General features: G+C 48.9%; 1 protein-coding gene across 1 annotated transcript; it reads left to right on the top strand.

Moving 5' to 3' along the window:
• The first annotated feature begins 1054 nt into the window (after positions 1-1054).
• EEF1G (eukaryotic translation elongation factor 1 gamma) lies at positions 1055-11905 on the top strand. The gene is made up of 10 exons (XM_049892234.1): positions 1055-1162; positions 2267-2425; positions 3073-3136; positions 3295-3437; positions 3966-4109; positions 5768-5897; positions 6304-6508; positions 11051-11223; positions 11316-11440; positions 11672-11905. Exons 1-10 carry the CDS (start codon positions 1151-1153, stop codon positions 11828-11830), a joined length of 1314 nt encoding a protein of 437 aa, XP_049748191.1. The 5' UTR covers positions 1055-1150; the 3' UTR covers positions 11831-11905.
• Positions 11906-12173: the final 268 nt, after the last annotated feature.

The following is a 12173-nucleotide window of genomic DNA, read 5'->3' as shown; positions in this document are numbered from 1 at the left end:
CCAGGGTTTCCCCGCCAGACCTTAGCTGCTGCCTTCTCAGAGGGGCCTCTTCTGACTACCCTGTCTAAAAGAGTTCTGTTATTCTCCACCTCGGAGCCTTTTTATTTCCTTCATACCATTTATCACGGCTGGCAGGGAGAGCCAAGGCAGTTGTGGTGCCTGGGCCTTGAGTTCCTGAGTGATGGCGTGGTCGGCGAGTTGAACAGTACTTGGGAGAAGAACCAAATTTGCCTCAACATTTCTTCTGCTGCCCCAAAGATTTATGAGTGGTGACAGGGCCCACGATTCGGGCTCAGGGTTCTTCTTTCTCTCCTTTAAGAGTTCATCTGGCTCTTAAATTGGGTAGAGGATCTTCAAATCGGTGAAGGGCAACCCACCAGTATGTTAATTACCTTAAATCATTAGCCGCCTAGGGTCGGAGGCCAGCCTCCCGATAGGACGTGGCAGGGATATGGCTGCACCCTCCCTTCTGCCCCTTCCATGTCGCGGGCCAGAGTACTAAAAAAACTAGCGCCGTTTATTTTCGCAGTAACAGCATCCCAGAGCTGCAAGGTGGTTTAAAGGGAGCAAACCTCACTTTTACAGGCGGTTTCAGACTTGGGCCCCTGTTGAGGTAGACGTCCCTTTCTAGCAACGAAGGGAGTTTGGCAAACTACTACCTCCGCACAGCAGCTATTTCTCTGCTTTGTCATACATTCATGGTTTGGGGGTTTCGCAGAACCCCCATCAAGCCCCTTCTCCCCGGATCTGCAGGGAGACGCCTCTGCGCCCCGGCGCAGCGCCTGCTGACAGCTCTGCCACGTAGTCGGGAAGGGGCGTCTTTTCCAGCAGTTTCTCACTGTTTCCCCTCCCTGGGCGCCGTCCCCCTCCACGGGGGGACCCGCATTGGCCACACCAGTGGGGCGGACCAGCCAAGAAAGTCCCAATGCGCAGGCGCCGGCTTTACCGCGCCGGCCCGCGAGCCCCACCCCCTTTCTGCCAATTCAGCCGCAGCTGGGTTTCGAACTGTCGTGCGTATGCCTTCTATGCCGTCCTCGCTTTCCGGCTGCTGTTTCTCCACGGCTCTCCCCTTTCCCCCCTCCTTTTTCCCCGTGGCGGCTTGCTTTGCGGCAGCGCCGAGAACCCCACCCCCTCTCTCTGCGGAATCACCATGGCGGCTGGGGTAAGTTTGCCGGCTCTGGGAAGCGAGGTGACCTTATCCACCTCCATCCTCTGCCCGAGTGGGGTCAGTGGGCGCCCAGAGGAGTTCCAGAGCCTAGTGGGGTGCTGATCTGGGGTCTGAGGTCTAGAGACATGACTGCTGGAGAGCAGGGCTTCCGGAGCCCCGAGGGGAACTGAGGCTGGGGTTCACGGAGGCCAGAGGTGGAAGGGTCGGGGGTAAAGCAGAAGAGATGTCGAGTCCGGGCTTCCTGGGGCCTTGAAAGGGGGTTCGGGTTCATTGCCACCTCGAGATATGGGAGCCCAGCAGGCTGACGGAACTTCGGCGACCGTTTTGTGGGGCAGCAGCAGCGGACAGGGTAAAGAGGAGGGTCTTTGTGGGCACATTCGGCTGGCCACGGTTAAGGGTCGCTTCAGGGGGGGTTGGGAACGAAAGAAGTCCCCGGACTGTGGAGTCAGGCCAGTTGGACTCCGCTGTCCAGGATAGTGAAGGAGGAAAGTCAGCACCAGAGAACTCACTGCGGGACAGGAGGGGTGGTATGCGTGACAAGGTAAAAGGCTCTTTAGGGAGACGAGTTGGTTGGGGAAGAGGGGGCGCCATTTGGTGTCTCCGTGGCAGTTCTGAGGGGAATTATTTCCACATCTGTTGGTGGGGTGTGTGTTCTTTAGAGACGAGGGTGATGGTTATGAAGGAGAGACTGGCTCAGCTGTAGAGTAGGCAGGCGCTCCGCACCCTTCAATGAATGAAAGAAGGGCTCTGGGAAGGGAGGGGTGCTGTGGTTGTCGGCAGATGGAGTCAGAGTGAGCTACAAGCTCTGGGTTTCTTGGAGATATATTTGGGGGAAGAGAATGCATGTAGAGGTGTCCTTAGGAAAGGTCAGATCTGTCAACAAGCTTTATTTAGCAGTTAGTGTGTAGTTCTGTTCTTGGAATTTCCAGGGACTCTGATTACATATGGCAGGTACTAAAGAATTTGGTTCACCAGCGGGAGTAAAAGAGTGAACTGAACAGATGGCAGTTACTCACAGGGGGGTAATTCTGGGGGGTGGCATTTAGGACTGGGACCCTCAACTCCAATTATTTTATCCTCCCCTTCTTTCTTGCACAGACCCTGTACACATATCCTGAAAACTGGAGGGCCTTCAAGGCCCTCATCGCTGCTCAGTACAGCGGGGCTCAGGTCCGCGTGCTCTCCGCACCACCCCACTTCCACTTTGGCCAAACCAACCGCACCCCTGAATTTCTCCGCAAATTTCCTGCCGGCAAGGTGAGTAGGGAAGTGGAGAGAGGTGGGCCTTTGGCCCTGAGAGCCCACAGAGCCCTAGAATCCCATTGCTCTGGAGGAAGTTTCCATCCTTAAAAGGAAGCTTCCTGTGTTTTTTTTTTTCGCATTTCAGTGACTTAAATATTATTATGAGATAATTGCAGACTTAACATGGAGTTGTAAGAAATAATACAGAGATATCTAGTGATTTTTTTTTTTAATAAAATGCACAGATTTATTTGTGTCTGTAGGAAGAAGCATGCATTTTGACCAAGTGTTTTCAGTGTGAATAGATCAAGTATCTGCTCTGAGGTGGGTCCCTGCCCCAGGGGGCCTACAGAGATAATGTAAATTATCCTGCTAAAGGAAAATAGCTCAAGTGCTCTGGGTAGCAGCATAACGAGGGGTGTAGACTTAGATGTCAGACTTGGGGTATCTAGTCTTTTGCTTGTAATCTTATTGAGGGGTTTTATACAAATACTTGATAATATTCAAATTGTTTGGATTCACTAGTTCAGATACTGAGAGTTTGGGTGGCAGGGGTTGTCAGCTGTATATAAAAAAATTTATCCAAAACGATTCAGTCCCTGGAACAGGCTAGTGAAGATCCCTGTGTATTTTACTTCATCTTTTGACTGCTTTGTCCTCAGGTTCCAGCATTTGAGGGTGACGATGGATTCTGTGTGTTTGAGAGCAATGCCATTGCCTACTATGGTAATGTGCAGGGCAGTGCGGGAATGGGAGGGTCTGGAGATGAGGGGTGTGGAAGTAGAGGGTGAGGGTGAGCTGGAGTGGACAAGAAGATTCTTAGGGGCCTGGACTGGAGTTGGCATGGCCCCAGTGTTCCTGACCTTTGTGTCCTGTCTCTGCAGTGAGCAATGAGGAACTGCGGGGAAGTACTCCAGAGGCAGCAGCCCAGGTGGTGCAGTGGGTGAGCTTTGCTGACAGCGACATAGTCCCTCCAGCCAGTACCTGGGTGTTCCCCACCTTGGGCATCATGCACCACAACAAGCAGGTGAGCCTCGGGACTTAGGCAGAAGCCAGGGGCTCCAGAGTGTCAGAGAGTAAAAGAAAAAAGATTGAGAAAAGGTGATGCCCAAAGAATATCTGGGTAATGAGAAGAGCTAATTTTTGGGGTGTAATTTGGCACAATGGGCTGTTGAGGTACCTGAGTTCTTGGTTAGATAGACCCACTGAAGGGATTGTCATGAGTAGTCAGGGGAGAATTTCTGCTGTAGGAAGATTATACCAAACAGTATAGGAGGTGGTTTGACCAGATGGCCTCTAAGTTCCTTCTAAATTCCAAGATCCATAACTACAATCGATACAGTGGGAAGTGAAGCCAGACTGCACCATGAAGAAATTTAACACTGAGAGCTTCATTGGCGATACGTTTGGAATGACCCTAGACTCTGATTCCATTGAGAGAGGGTGGGGGTGATCCAGGACTCAGTAAGTGAAATAACTACCTTAGTTTAGTTTTAGCAGTGTGTGGAGGGGGAAAGGGATTGGCACCAACTAGCTGATGATTTAAATTCAATAGGCCACAGAGAATGCCAAGGAGGAGGTGAGGCGAATTCTGGGGCTGCTGGATGCTCACTTGAAAACGAGGACTTTCCTGGTGGGAGAACGTGTCACCCTGGCTGACATCACAGTTGTCTGCACCCTGTTGTGGCTCTACAAACAGGTGAAGTATATTAAAAAATCCAGTTGGCAGAGGGTAGGTAGAGATTAGGAACGAAGTGACAAGTCTTCCAGGTTATTCTGGGTTCTGCTGTGGACATGGGTGTCAGGGAGTCTGACAGCTAGCCTGTAGGACAGTTGGAATCCCAGGATTCAGTCCTAGAACTGTGCTTTTCTCTGCCTTTCCTGAGAAGTTTGATGTTCTGTTCGCTTAGTTTTCACGTGGCAGCTAAGATGTTTAGTTTGTTGACATATTTCCTGGGAAGGCCAGTTGTGGTGTTTAGGTAGGGGTAGTAGCTTTTTTTTTCTTCTTTTTTAAGTAGCTTCAGCATCAAGATCTTTTGGAGGTCTAGGTTTAGATCTTGGTTGCGTCACTTACTAGTTACAGGGTTGTATGTGTTTTTTAATTCTTTTAGTCTTTTTTTTTTTTTTTACCCCTGAAGTGTATAAAACCAGAGTAATAGTTATCCCTCTGGAGGGCGTCAGTTAAAGGGGATAAGGGGTTGCTTGTTTTCTTAGACTGATGCTCGTCCAGAATAATAATGCAACGATAGCATAGAAAAGATTGCTTGGAACGCAGTGGTTAAGCACTCGACTGCTAACTGAAAGGTTGGTGGTTTGAACCGACCAGCCGCTCTGGAAGAAAGATGTGACAGTCTGCTTCTGTAAAAATTACAGCCTTGGAAACCCTACGGGGCAGTTCTGCCTTGTGCTGAGGGTCTCTTAGGGACCATCTTAGTGAGTCTTTACCTCCTGTGTGGGTGAGGAGAGATGTAACCTGCCCGGGGACACAGAGCTAGCATGTGGTGGGGTAAAACTTGAACTCAAGCACTGCAGAACCAGCACTTCCAATTGCTCTGTTGTCTGTCTCAGTGGCAAATTTTTTTTCCTCTGATCTCAGCAAAATAAAAAATGACTGCTGGGAGTTCTTCACGAAGCTAAGTTTAATTTAAATGATGGTTCATTACTTTTGAAATTGTTAGATTTTTTTTTCTGCTGTTGAATGTTCTTTACTTTTTGAAGTTTGATAATAGTGGCAAACTTACTTTGGCAAAATAAGTAGTTGATAGCCCCCTGTTGGTCCCCAACCTTTAAAAAAAATTGTACTGATGTGTACAATTTAAAAAATGAGAGACGATAGACGTGAAATGGGTTTGCAAAGGAGCAAGGCAGTGTACGGATATTATTCCTCCAGAAATATTCTGATCCATGGTAAGTGGAAGGGGTGGGCCCAAGCAGCCTATTAAATTGAGCTGGATTACAAAAAAAACGATTAGGAGAATAAATGAGTAGCAGCCCTAGTGGTGTAATGGTTAAGCTCTCAGCTGCTAACTGAAAGGTTGGCGGTTTGAATCCACCCTGCTGCTCCGTGGGAGAAAGACCTGGTGATCTGCACCTGTAAGATTATAACCTAGGAATCTCTGTGGGGCAGTTCTGCTGTGCCACATGGGGCTGCTGTGAGTTGAAATGCACTCAGCGGAACCTCACAACAACAGCCCCCAGTGTAAGTTGGTGTTCTAGGGAGCTGCTGTCTAGGGGGTTTTGAGGGAAGTGGAAAATGGAGCTTTGGTGTAGAAAGAGACAAGGACTCTCAGGGTCTGGCTAGAAACTCTTCAGGGCCTTTCCCTGCAGTGACTTTGTTTCCCCCCTATATCCTGGCAGGTCCTAGAGCCTTCATTCCGCCAGGCCTTCCCCAATACCAACCGCTGGTTCCTCACATGCATTAACCAGCCCCAGTTCCGGGCTGTCTTGGGGGAGGTGAAGCTCTGTGAGAAGATGGCACAGTTTGACGGTAAGTCTGAGGGAGGGAGAGAAGCATGTGTGAGATCGAGATGCCGGCGCCCAGGGGCAGGGTCTAGTTTGCTCAGTGTCAGCCCCTTGATTTCCTATCTTGCTCTCAGATTGTGTGGACCCACAGAATGTAGGGTATCACACATAGTCATTAATAGTGTTCTGCGAGACTTGTTTTACACACACACAGTCATTTGTGTCAATATATGGGGTTGCAATGTAACAGGTACTTGTTGAGGGTTGTGTCCTTTCTCATGGACAAAAAGTGAACTGGGGGCAGGGAAGTCCAGAACCAGATTCCTTAGTTTTCCCAGCCAGCGTTTCCCTCTCACCCTGCTTGCTTCCTGGTTTTGGAAGGGTATGGAAAAGGGCAGGATGTTCACTTTTCCTCTCTCCCTCTGCACCAGCTAAAAAGTTTGCAGAGAGCCAGCCTAAGAAGGACACCCCACGGAAGGAGAAGGCACCACGGGAGGAGAAGCAGAAGCCCCAGGCCGAGCGGAAAGAAGAGAAGAAGGCAGCAGCTCCTGCTCCTGAGGAAGAGATGGACGAATGTGAGCAGGCGCTGGCTGCCGAGCCAAAGGCCAAGGACCCCTTTGCTCACCTGCCCAAGAGGTATGGCTATTTGAAGGGTGGAGGGCTGGAACCCAAGAAGGCCTGTTCTTGACTCACTCTGTGTGTGTGTGTGCGCGCGCGTGCGTGCCAAGAAAATTGCATTGTCCGTACTAAATTAAAAGGTGTATTTTAGTTGCAAATAAAGCAGCTTTCTGAATATATCAAAAATTGAAATTGTGAATTTTTAAAGTAGAAAGCAAATTCTAAATACATGTAGTAAAGAAAACCAGCAGGGACAGAATTTGGCGTGGTGCTCAATTGGTCTTGAGCCTGCTCTTTAGGAGCGTTTATGATTTGTCAGAACTGATGGAGCGAGAGGTACGGGCAGAAGGTCCACAGAGCCTTGCGTCTGCTCTGCTCTTGGGGCTGGCTCTTGGAGGTGGTTGTGTCCTCTGATGGTTATATTTCTGCAGTTTTGATGAATCAGACTGTACAACAAATGCTCACTAAGAGAAAGTGTGATGACCGTGGCTACATATTATCTGTCTAATTCATTGTTTCCAAAACTGGGGGAGTTCAACCCCTAAAGGAGAAGGAATTAAACAGGGTGGTCGCTTTATTTTCTTTTCAGTAAATTAGGTGTTCTTGGAAGAAAGACTATGGTAAAAGGGAGATTTTTGGTGTGAAAGCACGGGGGCTGTGGTACGATGGATCACTTTTATCTGGTCTTTTCTTGCCGTGGTCTTGTAGTTCCCACCAAGTGACTGGGTTGGGACTGTGCACAGGAGGTGCCGATGGCCCACCAAAGGGATTGGCTAGCTCCCTAGTAATGCAAATAAAGTGTATCGAACCCTAATGAGGGGATTGGTCAGTTTTGCCATCCTGCTAGGCTTAAAGCGAACCATCTCAGGTGGAAAGGGGGGACCTTGTCACCATCAAAGAAGAGCTAGTAGTGCAGCTCGTCTTGGACCTGGGATCCCTTCACTGAGAATCTTTTAGATCAGGATTCAGAAGAGCTTTAACACCAGAGATGGCGAGAAGCAACTTCGGAGAAACGGCAGCAGCAGAGGTAGCAGAATTGGGAGATTGGCCTCCTGGCCCACAGAACGAGAGAGCTGAGCACCTTCGGGCGGGAAGCTTGAGGATAGTGGAGTGCCTCCAAGCACTTTTCGGGGGAGCTAGAGACTGAGTGCCTTCAGGCCGAGGCCTGCTGGTGGAATGGCGTGCCTCTAAAGAAGTACTAACACTTGCCCGAGCAGGACGGGGCCCGGCCCGGCCCGGTGCCAGGGGGCCAAGAGCCATGGAGAGGCCTGCCCATGGGCATGGCTGAAGAAGAGGCTGTCCTGATTGAAGAATGGTGTCCTGAGCATTCCTGAACCGTAACCTGTTAACTTCCCTGATAAATACTATAACTGAGTATGGTCTGTGAGTTCTGTGTGGCCGTTGAATTAGTAAAACCCAGCAAAGAGGTAGAGAAGAGAGTGCCGTGGAAGGGATAGCCGGTGTCAGAATTGGTAAGAAGGTTGGAAAGAGGAGCTGTGTCTGATTTCTGTCTCAGCTTTGGGCTGTCGGTGCTGATAATGGTTCTCCTTGCCCCTTGTGAAAGCAGACGAGGTCAGACACAGCCACCATGCTCTTTTTACAGGGACCCGGACACCCAGTTCTCTACCGTCAAGTTCTTCTTTAGTCATTGCTCCAAGTCATTTTATTGGGATTTCAGGCAATACGAGAATTGTATTTTCTGTGGACATTTTGCTTTTTTCTCCATTTTTCTTGCCCACTGCTTCTGCCCTTCCCTGAGCCGTCTGTCTTCTCATTAGTTGGTCTGTTAGGGTTCAGATTTGGCCTTCCAGGGTTTATAATGGTTTTGATGAGGGATAAACCAGTGTGAAAAGGCACCCACTGGTGATGGTCACACTAGCTGAGCTTAGAGTTGTAAATTATAGACTCTGACAGTAATGGGTGATCGATCAGTAACTGCTGCTTCTCGCATTTGGAGAACACTTGGAATCTAGCTAGGAGCGCTATCTCCCAGGTATTTGCTACTATATCAGGAAGGCTGCACCTTGAAAGATTTTTTGTTTTTAAACTAACGTGATTTATCGTGAGTCTAGCACAGGGGCAAGTCAAAGGCGAGTAGAATTTTTGGGGTGTTGTAAGAATGGTGCGGCGGGGGGCTCTCTGACCTCCCCCGACATCATGAGGTGGGAGAATCATTATCAGCACCAGTAGCCCGAGGCTGAACACTGTGAAGTGGAGTTCAGATGTGCTGCTTCTCACCGCCATCTTTGCCAATTCTGACCCTATGTTCCTCTCAAAGCAGTCTGCTTCTCTGCTGGGTTGGAAAACTTGTTGCAGTGGCCACACAGAGCTCAGACCGTATTCACAGGGGGTTTATTAGGGAAGTAACAGGTTACAATTCAGGCTCAGGAACACTCAGGATGTAGTTCATTGGTCAGGACAGCCTTTTCTCAGCTGTGCCTGCAGCTTGGCCTCTCTCTGGCCCTCGGCCCCTCAGCCTGGCCTCTGCTCTGCTATGCCAATAAATGTCTGGGGGTGCCTCACTCCACCAAAAACCCTCTTGTCCACACCTCACTCTGCCAGGAAGCATCCTTCTGGAAGGCGCTCAGCTCTCTTAGTCTGTGGGTTGGCACACCCACTGTAACCTCCTTACTCCATGGGCTGGGTAGCCCACTGTGCTGTCTTGTGCCACTCCCCTGGTTCCTATCACTTTTTGCCATCTTGCATTGTCTCCTGTGTCACAGCTATTTCCTGTGTCTACGAGGTTCTTAGCACAGGGACCCCAGGTCCAAAGATGCGCTCCGCTTCCATCTTTTCTTCTTGGTGGTAGTGAGGTCCTCCTTTTCCGCCTCTGGGATGGCTCATTTTAAGCCTAATGAAATGGCAAAACTGACCAATTCAGTCGTTAAGGCTCCATACACCTTATTTGCACGGTTCTGCCCCCACAAGGGTGCCATGCACCTTATTTGTATTATTAGCAAGCTGTCTAATCCCCTTGGTGGGCCACAAACACCTTATTTTGTATAGTTACACCCAGTCATTTTGTGGTAGTTACATGACCATGGCAAGAAAGGCCGTATAAAAGCAGTCCATTGCACTGCAGGTGTGTAAATAACCTGTGAGGGAAGGAACTCAAATTCTATATGCTGTTGTAGCCCGGACACTGTTAATGATTAGACAGTTTCACATATAATTTCACATATGTTAGGTCTGTACCCTGGGCAGAAAATAAATCAGGTAGTAGACGTAAATAAGTTTTTTTTAAACTAAGTATTTTGTTACATCTTTTTGGGAATGTAATTAGGGTCTATTTGTTGCATTACCAGGATGCCCTTTCAGGCTGCAAAAATGATTTTCCGTGGGATTTTTAATGTCACAAAGGTGATGATAAAGTTCAAATACTCCGGGGGGTGTGAAGAAAAAAATTGCCAATCCCACTTTTTGGGTGGGCGAGGTTTTCAGCCCCTCAGATGAGGTCTGTAGTGAGCATTTGGGAAGGAACTAGGATCTAGTGGTTGAAGGGCAGATGATCTGTTTTGCTACGCTGTAACTCGGCAAGTCAGTACCACTTAACCTTATCTTCAGAAGGATGGTAACAGTCTAAGTCACGGGTTTGTTGTAAGGATTAAGTGAAACAAACACGCGGTGAACATTGTAGCGTTATTTGTACTAGTGAATAATTGAACCAAGTGAACATTCAGGAAGGGGGCTAAATAGAGTCATAGCACATACATGCAGAAGATCATTTTTTAGACGTTCGGATGTTTAAAAGGAACTTCATAGCGTGTCACAGTAGTAACTGAAAATAGTGCAAGGTACGAAACAAGATAAATCATAACCTTGTTTTTGGAAAATCAAAGAAAAGCCAAGGGGAAATACATCAAAATATTAACTAGCTATCCTCATTTACTGGCAGTACAGTGATTTTCTTCAGTGTGTATGTATTTTTATAATTGGGAAGAAATAAAGAACCCTTCCGGTGAGCAGTTAGCTCTTCTGTGTTGATGTTGGCACTCTTGGGGCTCAGTGTGCCAGATTGCTTCAAAGGTAGCTTGAACCTAAGAGTTTTTCAGCATCCAAACTGATTTCTGGGGGGAGAGGGGCTGAAGAACATGGGTGTAAGATTTGGGGTGGAGGCTTACACAGCTGTTACGTTAGCGAATGTAGCCTCTGTAACCTGGAGAGCCCTCTGTGGTCGGGAGAAGAGAGTTGGGTGAGTAGGTAACTACTGAGGGTGACTCATGGAAAGCAGCCCCAGGAAGGGCTGACAGGAATAAAAGGTGTTCTCACCCTGCATCTCCACTGGGGGGCAGCAGTTAGCCATGCCCTTCCTGGAGCAGGTGAGCAGGTCCCACTCCTCCTGCCTAGCTTACTTGTGCTGGGGGAGGGGAGGTAGGGGAGTATGTAACCTTTCAGCTCTCCTCCTTCCTAAGGTTGTACACATCTGTCAGCCCAGTGACCTCTTTCTTTTAAACTAGTAAATTTTAAACAAAAATACCCTTACCTTTTCTTCCTGGTATCTTCCCTCTTTGTAACCTCAGTAAGACCTTATTGACCTTGTGTTTTTTCCCCTCCTGTCAGTACTTTTGTGTTGGACGAGTTTAAGCGCAAGTACTCCAACGAGGACACGCTCTCTGTGGCACTGCCGTATTTCTGGGAGCACTTCGATAAGGATGGCTGGTCCTTGTGGTTTTCCGAGTACCGCTTCCCTGAAGAGCTCACCCAGACCTTCATGAGCTGCAACCTCATCACTGGTGAGCAGAGGGTGGGGCTGCGGAGAGGAAGAGGGCCGAGTGTGGTGGGAGCTGTGATTCCCAAGGCTGCATGCTCTCCCTCACCCCTTCAGGAATGTTTCAGCGATTGGACAAGCTGAGGAAGAATGCCTTTGCCAGTGTCATCCTCTTTGGAACCAACAACAGCAGCTCCATTTCTGGAGTCTGGGTCTTCAGAGGCCAAGAGCTGGCCTTCCCGGTGAGGAGGGTGTAGGGGAGGAATAGCTGTCTCCTCAGGGTGAGGCGAGGATATGAGGAGAGCATGGTGTTTTACTCCAGGGCTGGCGGGCCTTCAGGGAATGTGTACAGGCAAGAGCCATTCGCATTCACCGGAATCCTGGTAGCTGATGACATGTGTCTGAGCTGGAAGTCACACAGGTGTGTGTGTCCTGTAGCCTTACTGTTTTATTTCCTGGCTTTTTATCCGTAGCTGAGTCCAGACTGGCAGGTGGACTACGAGTCATACACATGGCGGAAACTGGATCCTGGCAGTGAGGAGACCCAGACCCTGGTGCAAGAGTACTTTTCCTGGGAGGGGGCCTTCCAGCATGTGGGCAAAGCCTTCAACCAGGGCAAGATCTTCAAGTGAACATCTTGTGGTCATCTAGCTGCCTGCACCTGCCCTTCAGGGAGATGGGGGTCATTAAAGAAACGGAACATTGAACCTTTTCCTGTCCTGCCTCCTTTGTGAGTGATGACGTCTTCAAAGGGGAGCGGAGCAGATATGTGAAGCAGGGTATTTTTTTATTTTCTGTGTCTGCAGTATCTGCAATACCTCGATTGGCAGGAAAGAAGTCTACAAAAGAGCAGAAATAGAGGCCTCTCCTCAGTCTTGATTTTTAATTCCCTGCTTCCTCCTGCGATGACTCTTCTAGCTGGGAAAGGTTGTGGAAGCTGTTAGAGAGGGGAGTGATAAGGAGTTTTATAACTAC

Source organism: Elephas maximus, chromosome 7 (assembly GCF_024166365.1).
Source record: "Elephas maximus indicus isolate mEleMax1 chromosome 7, mEleMax1 primary haplotype, whole genome shotgun sequence".
NCBI lineage: Eukaryota > Metazoa > Chordata > Mammalia > Proboscidea > Elephantidae > Elephas > Elephas maximus.
This window is presented reverse-complemented; position numbering and strand designations above follow the sequence as displayed.